Raw genomic sequence first — 17676 nt, forward strand, 5'->3', positions numbered from 1 at the left:
GGCATATAGCTGAGCTGACACTGATCTATGGTCTGAAAATGTTCTTTATACCTTTTTACATCTTGGACTGTGGAAAACTCGGGCTGTGAGCTTATGGCAGCCCCGGCTCTTGAGCTGCAGCGTAACAAATGTGTAAGTGGTGCACACAGAGCTGCCTGTCCTGGCTTTGTTCTGCTGTGGGCCAATGAGGGATGCTGACCGATATCCCACAGGCTGCTCTGCTGCCTTCAGCCAACTGCAGTGCTGCTGTGGGTGCTGATCCCACTGGAGGAGCTTTGTGCCCTCACCTTCCCAAGCCAGGACAGGCCCATGTTGCTCTGCTGCACTGCTGGGAGGAGCTGACATCCAGCAGCTCTCTAATACCACAATGCTTCTGAAAGGAAAAGATACTCCTGCGACACGCTTTTATTCATGGTGGCATCCTCGTACCACAACAGCAGCTGCCCCCCACCAAGGGGCCTGGCCAGGCTGAAGAACAGCTTTAGGAATGCTTTTGTCCAGGGGTTTGCTTTGAGGTGCTCGCAGGCTCCCTGGCTTTGCTAACATTCCTGATTTCTCCCTTCAGGGCGTCTAGCAATGTCTGAGAACTCTCCAGAATCTGGGAAAGAAGGAAATAAAAACAGCTTCTATATTTCGTATCAACTAAACAGTTCTCTCTGAACTCAGCTGCTGTACCTTGCAGCAGGAGGGATCCTCCACCCCTCTGAGACTTAGTCTGTTTTCCACTACTAACCTGCATGCTTCAGGTTTCTTGCTTTGATAAGTAACCCCACAATGACCTTAAATCAGACCAAATCTCACTCCTTTAATTCGTTTTCTTCTGTTTTTAGCACACATTTTATATCATCTAACACTCCCGTCTGTTGTGCCCCAGGAGACCAGGCAACACCAGGCTTAGATCTCACTGCCTGTGCAGCTCACCTGATTACAGTGAACATCTGTAACAGAACGTGGCTGTTGCAGTCCCAGTGACCGTTTGTACTCATTCCTATGGCCTTACAGGGGTGTGAAATGGTCAGAGGAGAGGTGAAGAGCCCAGCAGAGGGGCAGGGTGTGTGGGATCCCGCTGTCTTTTCCCCATGGTGTGCAGGTTAGGGTGAGTCCTGAGTCTCCCCTGGGCTGGGGAAGGGCAAGGAGCACCATCACACAGAGACCTGAATGCACAGGAAGGGACTCTGGTCCTGGTTTCAGTCTGCAGGGTGACCGTGTTTCCTCACCCCTTGGCTTCTCACCTGCTGTGACTGTCTCCTAATTTCAATAAACACGGCTTTGTTTGTAGGACAGGGACTCGTGGTTTCTATCTCAGGGAAGGTTTCTTTTTGAGCCTGTGCTGCTTGTGGTGTAACTTTACAGCACCGCTTCCGAGCTGTTCCGTTCTCACACAAGTTCTCCCCCAACCTTTGGGTCCTGCAGTGCTTCCTCACATCACCTTCCCTTCCAAACAGCATCCTGGTGGGTCTGACATCCCTGTGTGCCATCACAGCCCTGTGAGGAGCTCGGTGCTGTGCTGGGAGCCCTCATCTGTGTGTTGGCTGAGCGAGGCAGCTGGGCTGTGCCCCTCGTCTGCTGTGCTGGGGTGTGTGCTGATGGGACTCTTGACTCTTTACAGTCATTAGCAGCTAATGTGGGAGATGCAGAGGGTCCACCAGGATCATCAGGGGTTACAGAGGGAACGGCAGCTGAACCGACTTTTCTTTTAGTGCCGGCTGATAAATATTCCACTAATGAGCGAACTGTGGCAGCTGGTTGCCTCCCAAGCCCCACTACTTCCCATGTTTAGTGCTGGTCCAGCTGGGCGAGGAGGATGCCGCGCTTACAGCGCTTCAAAAGACACGTGGGAGAAAGGTAAGCCCCTTCCTGCCGGCCGTACCTTGCCGTATGCCGCCTCGCTCTCAGCGATGCTGGCGTCCAGCTGGCTGCGCGCAGCCATGTGCCGCGCGGTGCGCTCGGAGCTGCGGGCCAACCGCTCGGTGAGCGCCGCGATGCGGCTCTGCAGCCGTCCGCGCTCCGCCTCCTCCTCCCGGATCCGCTCGCTCAGCTCATCCCGCCGGGCTCGGAGCTCGGCCAGCCCTGTTGGGGACGATCACCGTGTGAGCTCCGGGAGCTCGCGGTCCCCTCCGCCCCCAGCCCGGCCCCGCTCACCCACCCTCCAGCAGCGCGGCGTTGTAGCCCTGCAGCGCTTCCTCCGTTCCGCTCATCGCGCGGCCCCAACGGCGGCTCCGCGCTCCGCCCCTTCCTGCGGGACATGGAGGCGGCGGGTGCGGGGCTGTCCGCGGCGTGGGGAGCCGTCAGTGCCGCCTTGGTGCCGCCCGCCGCGCTGGGGCTGGTGAGAGGGGAGAGGGGGCGAGGGGCGGGGGGACGGACGGGACGGGACGGGGGGGTGCGGGTCGCGGTGCGGCCCCAGCAGCCGGTAATGGTGGCCGCCGTGCGGGTGGTTGGGCTGAGGCCCCCCCGGGTGTGCGGGATGCCGGCTGATCCGAGGGCAGAGCTGGTGGTGCTGGGCCGCGTGTAGGGGGGTCGCTCCGAAAGTGATGCCTCCTGTTGTGTTCTGTAGGAGCTGCGATAGATACAAAGAGACGGGAGCGTAAATAGAGCAAATTCTCAGCTATGGAAACGCTGCCTTTCAGCGTGCAGCCAGCGCCGTGATGAACGAGAGCCGCGCGCTCCATACGCTTCCATGTCAGACTGCCCCTGTGCTGCCATACGTCACATGGGTGGGAAGGTTCAGCCTCAGCTGCCATCCTACCCACATCCCCCTCTGACTGTGGGCCAATACAGTAAAATAGGAGGCATCACTTTCAGAGCAGGCCTCATAAAATATGTAATATTTTACATATGGGATGGGGCATAAAGGAGCGTCCGGCTGCGTGCTCCGTGCTCAACCTGCCGTCCCTTCTGCTCCCCAGGCAGCGGCTCGCTGTGACCCGGTGCGCCCACTGCAGGATGCGGAGCTGCGGGCCGCCCTGGAGGTGCTGCGCTGTTACGGGCTGCACGCGGCGGTGGAGGAGTGGTTCCTGGAGGTGCTGCAGACCGACCTGCAGGCCCACATCGCTCCCGAGTTCTGGAACTGCGTCGGCCAATATGAGAACACGGCGGAGGAGCAGCAGTGCTCCGCGCTCCTCCTGGATGCCTTTTGTCTCCTCAAGTGCCGCCTGGAGCCCTACCTGAGCAGCATGGAGCTCCTGGAGGGCTGGACCGAGGCGGGTCTGCTGCTGGGGACGGGCGCTCAGACGCTGCGGGAGAAGGTGTACACCATGTTCAAAGCCATCCTGTTCTTCTCCACCACCAAACCCTTCCAGGAGATGATCCAGCAGTTCTACAGCCGCACCTTCCGGATATACATGCGGCAGTGGAAGAAGGGAGAAGAAGGCATGAATGAATGTGAGAGCAGCATGAGCGAGGCCGAGCAGGAGAGCGACGCGGAGGAGAGCGGAGGGGAGAGCGCCGTGTGTGCGGGCTGCGGCAGCAGGAGGGAGCAGTGCTGGTGTCCCACAGCCATGGAGCGGTTCCGGCAGCTCAATGGCATCCTGTACGTATGGCACAGCCAAGGTCAGGCTGTTGGGGCTCTGAGTACTGATGGAGCTGTGGGTGTCCCTGTGTACTGCAGGGAGTGGGACCTGATGGCCTTTAAGTGTCCCTACCAACTCCAATGATTCTGTGATTCCATAACCCTATGACAGTGTTTCTGAAGGAGATAGGATGGCAGCTGTGTGATGCATTATGTGAGCAGTGCACTGCTGCCAGCAATCAGAGTGCTTAAATTAAGAGCTATGCCTGCACCTGTGCACCGCATGGCAGCAGGTGTTGTCTGTTAGTTCAGTTTTCTCTGCGTGCTTTTGCTGCTGCTCGCTCACTCGGTGCTCTGTGTCTGCAGCCGACAGCTGAATTTGCTGGAGAGGGTGAGTGCTGATGCTGTGACCACCATCCTGCACAGGATGATCAAGGAGAGGATGGAGCGACGATGTCGGGGTGAATATGAGCACTCCTTCCTGAACGAGTTCCAGGAGGTAAGGCAGGCCCTGCCTTTGGAGGTGTGGAGCTGCTCCTGTTCCTGCTGCTAAATTCCCAACTCTGCCTCAGTTCTCTGGTCCTGGGCTGTGACCTCCACCAGCGCTGGCAGAAGAGGAGTGGTTAAAACTGAACATTTGAGATTAATGCTAGAGGAGAGAGTCTGCTCTGCCCTGCACACAGCAGGTCGTTATGTTTCACCTGGTGATGTCTCTACTGGCCCCATCTGCAGTGCTGCATCCAGGCCTGGGGCCTGCAGCACGAGAAAGGCATGGAGTTCTTAGAGCGGGTCCAGAGGAGGCCAGTGGGATGGTCATAGGGCTGGAGCAGCTCCCTATGAGGAAAGGCTGGGGGAACTGGGCTTGTTCAGCTTGGAGCAGAGAAGACTCCAGGGAGAGTCTTGCCCGGAGTCCTTCCTCATACCTCTTCAGTTCTCTTGCTGCTGCCTTACACTGAGTTTGTGTCGAGCTCTTTGCTCTGTATGACCTTAAAGCTCTTCTCAAGGTTACGGCTGCCCTGGGACACGGGCTGTGCTCTGCACGCTCGCTGTGTGCTCTTTGTTCCTTGATGCAAGGCCTTACGTTGGTCTGCGCTGACGAACAATGTGTGAGGTCAGGTTGCCATGCGAACCAGGCAGCTCCGTGCTGTTGTCCTGGTTTCCTCGCTGTGTGCCGTGCTGGGCACTTGTGTTGTCTGCAAACACAGGTGGTGATTTGGTGTTTGCTTCCCTACAGTTGCTGTGCAACACTTTCTTCTCTGGCCCTGCTGCAAAGGGGCACTCAGAGACAAACTCCTGGGGAGAATGGCTGGGTAAAGGTGTTCCTCACCATCCAGGTGCTTTGCATCGATGATCGCCCTTTCCTTTTGCTCTTTAGGAGAATGCTCTTCAGCTTTCCCAGTACAGTTCTGGTGCTTGGGTGCTCTGTGCTGCAGCACGTTCTTCTGCCTTGTGGTTCTATGGGCAGAACTCATGCACTCCAGCCCGTGGTCAAGCAGACAGCAGAGCGTTAACAGTGGCACATCACACCCAAACCTGGTTATCAAAACATAACACCACCCGGTAACTCTTAATACTCAGGTAATACTCCATCCCTGTGCTCTCCTTCTGCTGTTGCAGTGGATCGAGAAGGTGCTCGGCTGGCTCAGCAGGGTGTTCCTGCAGGATGGCCCCTTGGCTCGCCCCTCTGCAGAAGCCAGCAGCACCCTGCGGCGCTGGCGGTGCCACGTCCAGAGGTTCTTCTACCGCATCTACGCCAGCATGTTGATCGAAGAGCTGTTCAGCATCATTCGAGGTCGGTGCCTCCCACTCATTCTCTGTGTGTTCGCTCACTGCTGGGCTTGGATTGAATGGTGGATCTGTGCTGGCCGTGTCCCCACCTCCTGGTGCTGCACTGTCTCCCTGCGGAGCCTGGCACTGTTTCTAATCGCTGCTTGGTCTGCAGATTTCCCAGAATCAAAGCCTGCTGTGGAGGACCTCAAGTTCTGCCTGGAAAGGACAAACCTGAGGCAGCAGCTGCTCAGCTCCCTGAAAAGTGCTCTGGAAATCCGACTTCTGCATCCCGGTGGGTTTTACATCCCTGTGTGTGTCACCATAGGGATCTGTTCTCTCCACATGGATGAGCCAATAGGGCTGCAAGCCCTTCGCCTCCAGCTCCATAGATTTAGCAGAACCTTTCTTGTATCCATATCTGTGCTCTGGGACTCTCAACTGCTCCCCTGCCCCTCTCGTAGGTGTCAACACATCCGACATCATCACTTTGTATATCTCGGCCATTAAGGCCCTGCGGGAGCTGGACCCCTCCATGGTTATCCTGGAGGTCGCCTGTGAGCCCATCAGGAAGTACCTGAGGTAAGAGGCTCTCAGGGCAGCCCTGTGTGCATCCCCTTCCCTCCATTGGCTCCATCTCTCTCATCTTTTGGCAGGACACGGGAGGACACCGTGCGGCAGATCGTGGCTGGTCTCACGGGGGATGCTGAGGGCTCTGGGGATCTGGCCAATGAGCTCTCAAAAGCTGACCCAGTGACACTGGAGAATGGCCAGGAGAGCGATGATGATATCTCAGAACCAGGGGACTGGGTCCCTGACCCGGTTGATGCAGATCCAGGTTAATGTAGAGCAGGCTTCAAGGCAGCCCGCTGTCTCCCCATGGCTGGCTGTAGTCTTGAGTCATTCGTTTGGTTGTGCTGATCTGGGCTGGAGCTTTGCTCATCTCACATTGCTCTCTGCTGCATTGCAATAGGGAAATCAAGTTCCAAGCGCCGTTCCTCAGACATCATCAGCCTGCTGGTGAGCATCTACGGCAGCAAGGACCTGTTTATCAATGAGTACCGCACGCTCCTGGCTGACAGGCTGCTGCATCAGTTCAACTACAGTGCTGAGAGGTGAGACCCAGCTGAAATCACCTCACAGGGGTCTGCTTCAGCCCTACTAAGTACCATTTCTGCAGCCATCTCCTCTGCAGCTGCGGGTGGCATCTAGAAGTTGAGGGCTCACCTGCTGCTCAGCCTTGCCTTTGGCTTGCACTAATAGGGCAGCACATAGGGAAGTGGAAGCGCAGATGCCCTGAGCTCCATCCCCTATTTTCTAGCAACCTGCAGGGGCTGCTGAGGGTCAGCAGAAGGTGTCAGGGTACAAAAAAGGGATGAACCATCAGGAAACCTCAGCTGCAACCCGGCTTTGTCTCTTGGAACCCACGTGTGATCCTTTCTTTTCTCTCGCCAGGGAAATCCGCAATGTGGAGCTTCTTAAGCTGCGGTTTGGTGAAGCTCAGATGCACTATTGTGAGGTGATGTTAAAGGTAATTGACTTTTGTTATCGTTTGGTTTTGGCCTTTTTAAATTCAAGTTCTGGGTGCTTTTGTTCATTGAGTGACCACAAAAGGTCTGTAAAGGAAATGGGGCTATGGAGGATCCTGGTGAGGGGGCTGACTTGTGACAGGCAGAAGTGCATTGGGGATGGCTGTTGGGTTGTTGGCTGGGGGTGGGTGCTGCAGAGTTGGTGCCTCCCCTGCCATTCCTGCCTACACCCTTCTGGATGTTGGAGGGCTCTTATCGTCCTCTGTCTCCTCCAGGACATGGCTGACTCACGACGCATCAACGCCAACATTCGTGATGAGGAGGAAAAGCTCCCGGAGGAGGAGAGGCCGCCGTTCAGCCTTGTGGCTGTTATCCTGTCCAGTGAGTTCTGGCCACCGCTGAAGGAGGAGAAGCTGGAGCTCCCAGAGCAGGTCAAGGAAGCCATGGAAGCCTATTCCAAGAAGTACGAGAAATTGAAGGTGAGGATTCCTTAACCCTCTGTCAGAGCTCTGTGTTGCTAGCTCTGCTACGTAGCATGAGTTTGCATGGTCTATCCAGAGTCCCTGTAACATCCCTTACAGCATAGCTGCTGCTACACCAGCAGAGTTACAGTGCTAAGTGTTCTCTTGAGGTTTTCAGGCAGGAGAGGGACCCTGGTATTGGGCAACAACTTGTGTGAAGGGTGTTTCCTTTTGAGGAAATGGATAATGGTGGGATGGAGATTCATGAGGCGGGAGCAGCCTTTGTCTTTGTTGGAGGTGAATAGAGTTCAACCAGCCGTAGCGACAGAAGGGCTGGAAGAGCTGCTGCTTCCCTCTTCCAGGCCATGAGGACCCTGAACTGGAAGTACCACCTGGGGCTGGTGAGCCTGGATGTGGAGCTGGCCGACCGCACGCTCTCCCTGTCCGTCTCCCCTGTGCACGCTGCCATCATCCTGCACTTCCAGAACAAGAGTGAGTGACGTGGTGTGGCACACGGAGCTGGGTGGAAAGGCTGCATTGCCATAGGGCTCTGGAGCAATGTTAGGTGGGCAGGACCTGCTTGGAGCTTGGATCTACTGCAGCTGGAGGCAGCGCTCAGAAAAGCACAGCTCAGCAGCCGGTGCCTGCAGGAAGGCCCTGCGCCGGCTGCTCACCTCTGGGCTGCCTTCATCCCCTCTTGTTAAGCCGTGGTACTGGGGGTGGGCAAGGCGTCCTGCAGCCCCCCCTACAGCCGTGCTCTCTGCAGGTACGTGGACGCTGGCGGAGCTGAGCGAGGTGCTCAAGGTGCCTGTGACGTCTCTGAAGCGTAAGATGACGCTGTGGCTGCAGCAGGGAGTGCTGCGTGAGGAACCGCCGGGCACCTTCACCGTCATCGAGGAGGAGCAGAAGGACCAGGGGGAGAAGGTTGTCCTGATAGACAGCGACGAGGAGGGGGACTCGGCCATGGCCTCGCAGGCTGACCAGAAAGAGGAAGAGCTGCAGGTGTGTCTGGGTGCCGCTCAAAGGCCGGGCTCTCAGCAGCCCTTTTCTGCATGGTACTGATGCTGGTTTGCTGTGTGTCCCTGCAGCTGTTCTGGACCTACATCCAGGCGATGCTGACCAACCTGGAGAGCCTGTCCTTGGAGAGGATCCACAGCATGCTGAAGATGTTTGTGATGACAGGCCCTGTGGTCACAGAGATCGACATACAGGAGCTGCAGGGCTTCCTGCAGAAGAAGGTGCGGGACCAGCAGCTCATCTACTCCGGGGGTGTCTATCGCCTGCCCAAGAACTGCAACTAGGCTGGGAGTGCCTCGGCGTCACCCAGCTCTGCATCCTGCTGGGTATGTTCTGTGCTGGGGGTGGTGCTGTGCCCCCTCCCAACAGCAGTATAAGCTGCAGAGCCCTCAGAGTGGCTGGGCTGGAGCTGCTGCCTACATTACCTTCCTTTTGTAAATGAGTGTCTGATCCCCGTCAGTGGGTCAATAAAACCCAGCAGTAGTCTCTGGGTTGGTACCAGCTGCTTTACCATAGCACAAGTATTCCTCTCTATTCCTCTCCCTTTAAAACCCACTGCTGTGGCAACTGTGCGTCCTTGGTGTGTTTCAGGGTCACAGCCTTGTCTGTTAGTGTGTAAGGGATCCTCAGCCCAGTGCTGTGGGCATCCTTAGTGCTGCTGTGGGCTTATCTCCCTCCTGCATGTTTGCAGCTCTTCCTCTGTGGGCGGGAGCACGGGTTGTTGTTTCCAGGCAGGGGAGGAAATCCAAACTGAACCCAGCAGGAGCAATGTGAAACCCACCGGAGCCTGGTAGGACACGCACTGGACTCATTATTTGGGGCCAGACTGGTGGTGTACACAGCACTGACCCCACTGTTGCTGTGCCACAGCTTGGGACATCCCTGCAAGCTGCACCCGGCACCCACAGGATGAGGATGAGGAGACAAAAGCCTGTGGAACTCTCAGCTCTGCTCTGCCTGGTGCTCTGTGCTGCTCTGGGCTTTTCCTCCCTGGTTTGGGATACGGGGATGCTTCACTTTCTCCTCTGCAGAAGCTGCTGACGTTCCCCAGTCACCCAGTGTGTGCTGCGGGTTTGCTGGGTCAGTGTGGAGCTGCTCTGACCACAACCCAGAGCCATGGGGGCCCCACAGTGTCCCCATTTTAGGGCCGTGGATCTCGACACGGTGTCCCCATCCCAGAGCTACAGGGTGGCTGTCGCTGCCCAACTTTCAAAGCATTACAGTAGGTAGAACTCGGGTTTAATGAACGGCTCAGGATGTTTTGGATGAAACAAAAGGCTCAGAGCTAATCGAAACAAGCTGGGGAAGGAATTTCTCAGGCTGAACTGAGGAAGCTGGAAGATAAAAAGGAACGAACCAGAAGTACAAATAGTAACAGTCGGTGCTTCTGGCTCATCCTGCGCTGTGCAATGGGAGCGCTGCAGCCAGAGGAACCCCCCTCGTCCCAGCAAATCCCAGCACCCCAGGTACGCTGCTCTATTTATAAACTGTTTATAGAGAGCCCTCCAGAAACCCAGCAGGGCGCCTCTTCCCTACAAGGGATGCTCCCGGCCCGCATGTAAACTGTTTGGGTTACAGGGGACACGTGCAGCCACGTCTGCTGATGGAGGTCGGAAAGTTTTGCTAACAGTGAAGCAGGGCTGAGCAGTGCTGGGGCTGCCCCACGGCCCCCCCTGCCCCATGGGCCCTCCAGCCCCCCCCCTCCTATGTTCCTGCTGAGGGCTGCAGTCTGCTGTTGGCTTTGGAATGCTCCCACCGGCAGCCTGGGAAGGGTTTCACATTCTTTCATTGTTGGGTTTTTTGTTGTTGTGAAGGTATTTTGTTTTTTCCCCTTGTTGTTCCCCATCACGGCACCTCCCTGCTCTGACCCCTCTCAGCACCTCCAGCCCTGGTGTTTTGTGTCCTGGTTGCCACCACGGGATTTGCATTCACTCGGCTTTACCCGGTGCCACGATGCAGAGAGAAGAGCTAAATTCGATGTTAAAAACAAAACAAGAGGAAAGAAAAGAAGAGCTGATTAGAAAAGAGCTGATCTGATGTGCTGCAAAAGCAGCACTGGAGATGTATGGGTGCCCCCACCCCCTGTTGGCTGCCAACACGCTGGGTACCCCCTGGTCCCGGTGCCTGCCGGGATGGCTGCCCCAAAGCCTCCCCTGGGTTTTCTCATCCCTTTTCTTCCCGGGGGGGTCCAGTGGGGCTGAGCCACAGGAGAGGAGGCGCTGAGCAGGATTTGCATTCCTGGCCCTGCAGGAAGGGCTGTGCGGCGCCCACAGCTGCTGCTCCTGGCTGCATCCTCCCCAGGGGCCCCAATGGGGACTGCAGGGCTCCAGGAGGCCTGAGGTGAGTGGGGGGCTTCGGGATGGGGGGGAGGGGGTGGCCCAGGGCACTGCTCCCCTGCAGCATCCCTTGAATACATGTGGTCTCTCCCCCCAATATGTGTGTGCCCCCCATCACTGCCCTGCCTGAAAGCACATGCATGCTTCCCCCCACCCCGCACAGTCTTTCCTGCATGCGTGTGCCCCCCACCATTGCACACCCCCAGTGCACGTGCCATGCACCCCCGTTGCACAGCCTGCCCCCCATCCATCCATACACCCCCACCTTGTTGCACCTGCATGCTCCCCGCAGCCGCAGTGCTGCCCTGCTGCACACACAGCCCTGTTGCACAGAACCCCATCCCATTGCACACCCCCATTGCACTACCTTCAGCTGGACATGGCAGCTTCTTGCTCTCCCCATAGCTGCTTTTAACAAGGGCTGGGGATCATTGCTTCTGCATTATCTTTATGGCATGCATCCACGCAAAGTGCTGCTGGGGAGGAGCTCTCCTATTGCAAAACCCCAGTTTATCTCCCCAAATGCCTTGTTTGTGTCCATGAGGGCTGCAGCCCACAAAGTGCATTCACGGCTCCTCTGGTTGGATCTTGCTGTGATGCTGATATCCCTGCACTGCAGGGAATGGCTGGGCCGATCCCTGTGGCTGCAGCCCATGCAGGGAAGGGAAGTTGTTGGGGGGGTTGTTTTTCACATCTACTTTTGGTCCTGGGCTGCTGCTCCAGCAGGAGAGAGAGGGGCTTCCCTTCACACCCTGTGCTTTACCCCGGGGGTTCACCAGAAATGAGAGCGTGGTGTAACACCAGGCAGAGCTCAGTGGAGTGGGCACAGGTGGGTGCATGGGGTGTACAGCCCCTGCCCCCTCAGCACTGCTGCTGGGGATGCCACTTTGGGGAGGTTTTGTTCAGGGCTGTCAGCACGGAGCTGCACCGGGCACAAACCTGCACCTCCCCACACGTTGCTCACTGCTTTACCCCAGATTCACCTCCTTTTCCCCCGGACCACCCCAGTAACCCCCAAGGTCCTCTGTGACCCTCTGGCACCCATCACCCCCCACATCATCACCCAAACTCAGCATCCCAAGGCCGACCCGCTCCCCCAGCCCCATCAGGATCATCACACCAGGCAGCTGCGCTCGGGGCGAGGACGGAGTGGGACGAGGAAGTGGTGCAGGGCCACTCCTCCGCGCCATTTCCTCCCGGCACCGTGCGGCTGTGAGGGCAGCGCTCAGCTGGGTTGGGGTGGCAGCACCCAGGGGACGCACGGAGGGACCCCACGCCCGGCCCACGGTCAGTGAGCGGATGGGGCCGGGTGGGAAATGGCCGCGTTTGGGACTTTGTGTCACCGTTGCTTCCATGAGGTGCTTAGGGAGGTGGGGAGCGGCTGCGTGCCATGGGACGTGGTGAGGTTGTGGGGTGTGCTGAGCTGCACGGGATGGGGATGGCACAGCAGTGAGGGGGGCGCAGTGATGCTGGTAGCACGGGGATGGTGGCACAAGATTGGGGTGGCACAGGAGGGATTCAGGTGATCCGTGTCTCCCCAGAGCTGTAACCTCTGCTCCCATCCCTTCTGCCTGTTCCCTCCCCCTCTTTTTGCTCTGCACTTCCCCCTCACGCTCTCAGCTTCAGATGCAGGTGGTTGTTCCCAGCCCAGGGGAACCTTTGGGGTTTCCCAATGGTTTCCCCTTCCCAGCACCAACTTCTCCCACTCTGCTGTCCTGTTGTGCCCCTGCCCAGTGGCTTTCCGTGTCCTGGGGTTCCGCAGGTGGGCTTTGGTCATCCAGAGGGTGTGCCATGCCGTGCTATGGGATGGATGTGCTGTTGGGGTCTCAGCTGTCTGGGCAGGGCCTGGGGTTGCTTCCAGACGCTTAGGGCTGGCAGTGCCGTGGGCTTCGGGCAGTGCCTGGGTGGTAGAAGTGAATGGCACTGGAAAGCACCGCCCCGGTGTCGGGGTGACACGGGGACAGCGTGGGGACCCGGCGTGGCCGCCAGCCCTCCCGCCGTGTTGCGTGCAGGAATCTCGCCCGGCTGGTTCGGTGCGGGGCACGGCCGAGCGCCGCGCAAGGTGAGCAATTAACGCTCGGGGCTAATGGAGGGCGCCGGGCGCCGGGTTCGGGCACAGCAGCCCCGACGTGAGAGCCGACGACGTGCAGCGACAGGCCGGCAGCGCTCCGCGCACACCGCGCCGCTCGGGGCCGGGGCTGCGTGCCGGGCGGCCGCAGGGAACGGCTGTGCTCGCCCCGTCCGGCCCCGCTTCCTGCCCGCCGCTGTCACCGCAGCCTCCATCCCCGTGCGTCAGCGCTGGGGAAGTGCCCTCCCACCGTGACACGGACTGCGGGCAGCGCCGCCGGGCGGGGACGGAGGTCGGCTCGGCCGGACGTCGCTCCGAGCTCCCATCGCCGCGTCCCTCCCTGCTCGCCGGGTGAGCTCCGGCCACGCGTTTCCTCCTCCTCACTTTCGGGGGCTGCCCGCGCTGCTCTGCGTGGCTCCGGGTGGGGAAGGGCGGGGGGTGGCGGAGCCGCTGTGCTCCCGTAGTGCTGCCGGGGAAGGACTCCCCCCCCGGGGCGGCCGGCAGAGCTTTCCGTGCCCTGTGTGGTGTAGGGTGAGTGTTTCCTTATGGAGGGGTGTGGTGTTGTGTGCTGCTCGTGTTTGGCAGGTGCTAAGGAAACAGTGTGGGGTCACATCCTGCTGCCCTCCCCATCCAGCAGTGCCCGGGGGCTGCCTTCCCTATCCCTTGGTGCTGCCAAGGCTGATGCTGTGCGCAGAGGTCCGTGTTTGGACACCCCGCTGGCTGTGTGATGACTGTGTGTGGGGTTGTTGCAATCAGCCTCGTTGGGCTGCTGTCAATCACATCCTGCTCTTACAAAGGTTGATTTTTGCATTGTCCTTTTTTGCTTTAGAAAGAAGAGGATGTGAGTGGGCTGTAAGAACTGAGCGAGATGGATGGAGAGCTGCTCAGTGCAGAGGTGGATGGAGAAGCACCCACTGCCATGGAGGATGTGGAAGGAGAGGCATCCTGTGCTGAGGGCGATGCAAAAGGAGAGGTGTCCTGTGCTGAGGTGGATGAAGAACTTCCTGCTGCCACTGAGAATGCAGCAGAAGAGGTTCCCTATGCTGAAAGCAGTGCAAAAGGAGAGGACCCTTATGCTGATGGCCACGTGGAAGGACAGATGTGCTGCTTGGACAGCGATGGGGAAGGAGAGCTGCTCTGTGCCAAGGCTGATGCAAAGGGAGAGGCGTCTTGCTCTGAGAGCGAAGGGGAAGAAGTGCCTGACACTAAGATCCCTGCTGCTTCCAAGAAGATCTCCTTTATTTCTTCTCCCTTGAGGGCAATCATCCGCCTCAAGCAGCGCTACCGGGTGCAGAAGAAAAGCCGTCTGCACTTCGAGCTCCCACAGGAAAAGTCATCCGAGCCCGTCCATGCACGGCTGCTCCAGAGGCAATTTTCCCTGAACAGGTCTGGTCTGTACGGCTCCTCCAAGTCCTTCTTCAGCCAGTCTGGCTTCAAGACGTCCCAGTATTTCACCTTTGACACGTCTGTGGAGGAGTGGGCGATGAGCAAACCCAGGAGGAAAAAGAAGCGAAGGAAATCTCGGGTAGTTCTGTACCCCGACAAAACAAAGCGGTACCTCCCAGCGGAGGAGAAGAGCAACGCCAAACGCTGCCTCCTGTTGCTCATCGTCATCATCTTCTTCCAGATCCTCAACGCCATAGAGAACCTGGATGACAACCTCCAAAAGTACGACCTGGATGGCTTAGAGAAAACAATGCACCGGGAGGTGTTTGGGCAGAAGCTCGCCGTGGAAAGTATTATGCAGCTGCTGAAGGACTATCTCGCTACCCACATCCATAACAAGCCGCTGGTCCTCTCGTTAAATGGCCCCACGGGAGTGGGGAAGAGTCACGTTGGCTGGCTGCTGGCCAAGCATTTTCGCTCCGTCATGGACAATGACTTTGTGCTGCAGTACTTTGTCATGCACCACTGCCCGAGCGGCATGGCTCCTCTCACCTGTGAGACAGACCTGTCTAAAAAGATTTCTGACATGGTCACGAGAGCTGAGATAGAGGAGAAGATACCGCTGTTCATTCTGGATGAGGTTGAACTCATGTCTCCGGTCCTGCTGGACGCTCTCAGTCGGTTCTTTGAACCCAACCAAACCAATGAGTTCCTCAATGCCATCTACATTTTGATAAGCAACATAGGGGGTGGTGAAATCACCAAGTTTGTCATCCAGAACGCATCTGCTGAGCTCCTGCAACAGCGGAGCGGAGCTGAGGAGCTGCTGAGCGTCATCCAGCCCGTGCTGGCCCATGCCCACCCGCTGTGGAAGGCAGCAGACGTCGTCCCCTTCGTTCTCCTGGAGAGGAGTCACGTCGTAGACTGCTTCCTGGAGGAGATGAGGAGGGAAGGGCTGTACCCCGAGCAGAGCCACGTCGAGAGGTTGGCCAGCCAGCTCAGCTACTACACTACAGGCGGCAAGCAGTTCTCCAGGCTGGGCTGCAAGCAGGTTGTGGCCAAAGTCAACCTGCTGTAGGGATTCTCTGCAGAGACGTGTCTGGTTCTGAGGATTTACAGCCTCATGAGGAGTGTGAGGGCAGAGCGGCTCAGTGGCTGCCCTGGGGCTGCTGGTCAGGGCAGGGGATGGCAGCCCAGACTCCTCCGCAGCACAACCACTCCTCTCCTCTGGGTGTTCCCCGTGTTTGCAGAGTGCAGCATGGCCAGCACGGCCCCACAGCAATTAGAGACACTTTGTTTGTTACTCATGCACCCATTAGAATGAGGACAGACGCTGTGCAGTGCCAACTGAAAGAAGAAACCATCACCCACTTGGGTTCTCTGTCTCGGCAGCACATGGAGCCGCATCTCACTGTGTCCAGGGCCGCAGCCTCCACTGGGAGCTCTTCTGCTTTTTGCTGCTGGGTGCAGCTCACCACGCTCCTTATCTAGAAAGCCCAAAATAGCAACTGGTGTCTGTTGGGCAGCACGCACTGGAAAAGACTGTTTGGGCTGCGTGGGTACAGGGCAGCAGGAATGCAGGGCCCTGCAGATGTTCTTTGCCACTGAGACCCCGTGGGGAGCACGTTGCCTGGAGGTACCTCAGGAGCAGCAGGTCCTTGTTGTGAGCAGGCAGGAGGAGCAGGTGTTCATGGCATTGCTGCTCCACGTTCTGGTTTTGTGCCCGGGTCCCCTTCTGCAGTTTGCTGTGAACGATCACACACGTAATCCTGTGGATGTCTGCACTGGTTGTTTAATTGCCTCTTTCTCATTGTTGGTCTCCAAAGACTTCCATCACAAACTTCTGCTTCTGGAGTTCTTGTCAGGAATAAATCCAAACTATCTTGAATAAATTAATTGGAAAGTACTTCTCCCATATGTGACCAAAATGTGGCTTCAGATACACACACTCCCTTATTTTCCAAAGCAGTTTGGCTCCAGGATGCCCAGGGATGGGAGCAGCACAGACTGTGGGCAGCCCCAATGGGTTGGGCATCGCTCATGTCAGTGAGTTGAGTGGAGCCAGGCCGTGTTACTGGAGAGTTGGACACGAGCTGCACCTCTCAGTGTCCCTGCAAGCAAGCTGGGAGGATTTGCTTTTACAGTGATTGATAATGAGCTGTCATGCACTCATAGGCTCAGAGCATTCCAGGTGTGTGTGGCTGGGGTTCCCAGGGACATCTATCCCACCGATGTCCACATCCTCCTCCCTGCTCTCTGGGCCCTGGGAGGTTATTGGGGTTTCCCCTGCATTTCTCCAGTAACACAGCCTGGCTCCAGCCCAAGGACGTGGGTGCACGTACACCTTCTGCGTGGGCTCAGCTGCCTTCAGGAAAAGGAGTTTGTGATGAAGGGTTCCTAAAAAGGAGCTCACTCGAGCTGGCTCCATCCACCACAGCCTGCCCTGAACTGCCTCCGTGGGCAGGTGCTGGCTGATGAGGCTGAATCCTCCCTGTTTGTGTTCCTTTTGCTGTGGGATGATGATACAGAGGTGATGCGGTGCCAAACCAACCCTGCTCTGTTACACCTTGCAGCACTGTGCCAGCTATACTGGGCCACCTGGTCCCCCAGTGCCACCAGTGCTGCTCCTCGCCCTCACTGCCCAGTGTCTCCAGCTGAGATGGTTCTGCCAGGAACTGCAGCAGATCCGTGACATCAGCCTGGAGCACAGGTCTGTACACTGCATGGTGTACAGCAGGAGTGAAGGAATGCGGGGCCTCATCAGGGCACCCTGTCAGGACGGAGCCTGGGCTGCACCATGTGAGCCAACACAGCTGCAGGTGTGAGGAGTGTTGGGTGAAATGAGATAAGAGCTTTCATGTATGCAAAAGAGAGGCAGGGAGCAGGGCTGAGCTCTGCACATTCTCCTTGTGCAGGGTGTGGGGTCGACTCCAAAGAGGACGGGTGAGGTTACACCACAGGGAAGTGCTGCAGCAGAGAAGCTCCCAGATGGGCTGAGCAGAACAGCTGCACCAGACTGGGGGATGGAGGACGATGGGTTAGAAGTGCTCGGAGTCTGTGGGCTCACAAGCTGCTGTTTGCTTGGCTTCTTCCTCCCCTTGGTGCCTGCTGATGGCCCCTCAGCTCTGTCCCACCCAGCGTGCAGCTGGTCTGACTTGCAATGCTTGCTCATCACTGAGATCACTCCAGTCTAACAGTATTCCTCTGCAGTGAGTATATGTGGGATGCTAAAATAGCTGGGTTTAGGCCCAAAGTTTCAGGCACCTGCATTTGTGATTAGCCAGGCTGGGGGAATGGGAAAGCAGCAAAGGGCTCCCAGGAGAGTCTGCTCTTCCTCCTCCTGCTGGGATTGCGCTGATGAGCTGCTGGCAGCTCCATGCCGGGTGCGCACAGTGCTGGGTCCTCAGGGATGCCATGCTGAGCTTATGGACATCGAGCTTCCTGTGATACCCCTCAGGCTGGGATTCTATCATTGCACATCCAGAGAAAGTCTGAGTAAGTCACGGCTGGGACTTCGCCAGCCCAGCACTCTGACCTCAGATTTCACCTCTGCCTGTGCCCTTCTCTGGTTCCTGTAATGGCTTTCCTCTTAAGCTCCTCGTCC

The 17676-nt window shown here is 57.6% G+C and overlaps 2 protein-coding genes across 4 annotated transcripts; both read left to right on the top strand.

The window, feature by feature from the left end:
• The first annotated feature begins 1591 nt into the window (after nucleotides 1-1591).
• ANAPC2 (anaphase promoting complex subunit 2) lies at nucleotides 1592-8847 on the top strand. The gene is given in 14 exon segments (XM_072352446.1): nucleotides 1592-2124; nucleotides 2127-2326; nucleotides 2907-3529; nucleotides 3875-4007; nucleotides 5126-5300; nucleotides 5451-5570; nucleotides 5740-5857; nucleotides 5932-6113; nucleotides 6249-6390; nucleotides 6731-6806; nucleotides 7080-7283; nucleotides 7628-7757; nucleotides 8032-8267; nucleotides 8354-8847. Coding segments are annotated over 14 exon segments (2952 nt in total). The 5' UTR covers nucleotides 1592-1724; the 3' UTR covers nucleotides 8567-8847.
• A 1636-nt stretch (nucleotides 8848-10483) lies between these two features.
• On the top strand, nucleotides 10484-15986 carry TOR4A (torsin family 4 member A). Of its 3 annotated transcripts, none has more exons than XM_072352452.1 (2): nucleotides 10484-10622; nucleotides 13516-15980. In XM_072352452.1, exon 2 carries the CDS (start codon nucleotides 13555-13557, stop codon nucleotides 15148-15150), a length of 1596 nt encoding a protein of 531 aa, XP_072208553.1. In that variant the 5' UTR covers nucleotides 10484-10622; nucleotides 13516-13554; the 3' UTR covers nucleotides 15151-15980. The 3 variants fall into 3 exon arrangements, with proteins under 3 accessions (XP_072208553.1, XP_072208551.1, XP_072208552.1); XM_072352450.1 differs by lacking the exon at nucleotides 10484-10622 and adding an exon at nucleotides 11775-11905 and having other exon boundaries at nucleotides 13516-15986; XM_072352451.1 differs by lacking the exon at nucleotides 10484-10622 and adding an exon at nucleotides 12939-13037.
• The last annotated feature ends 1690 nt before the right edge of the window (nucleotides 15987-17676 follow it).

This window comes from Excalfactoria chinensis, chromosome 18, assembly GCF_039878825.1.
Source record: "Excalfactoria chinensis isolate bCotChi1 chromosome 18, bCotChi1.hap2, whole genome shotgun sequence".
Classification (NCBI taxonomy): domain Eukaryota; kingdom Metazoa; phylum Chordata; class Aves; order Galliformes; family Phasianidae; genus Excalfactoria; species Excalfactoria chinensis.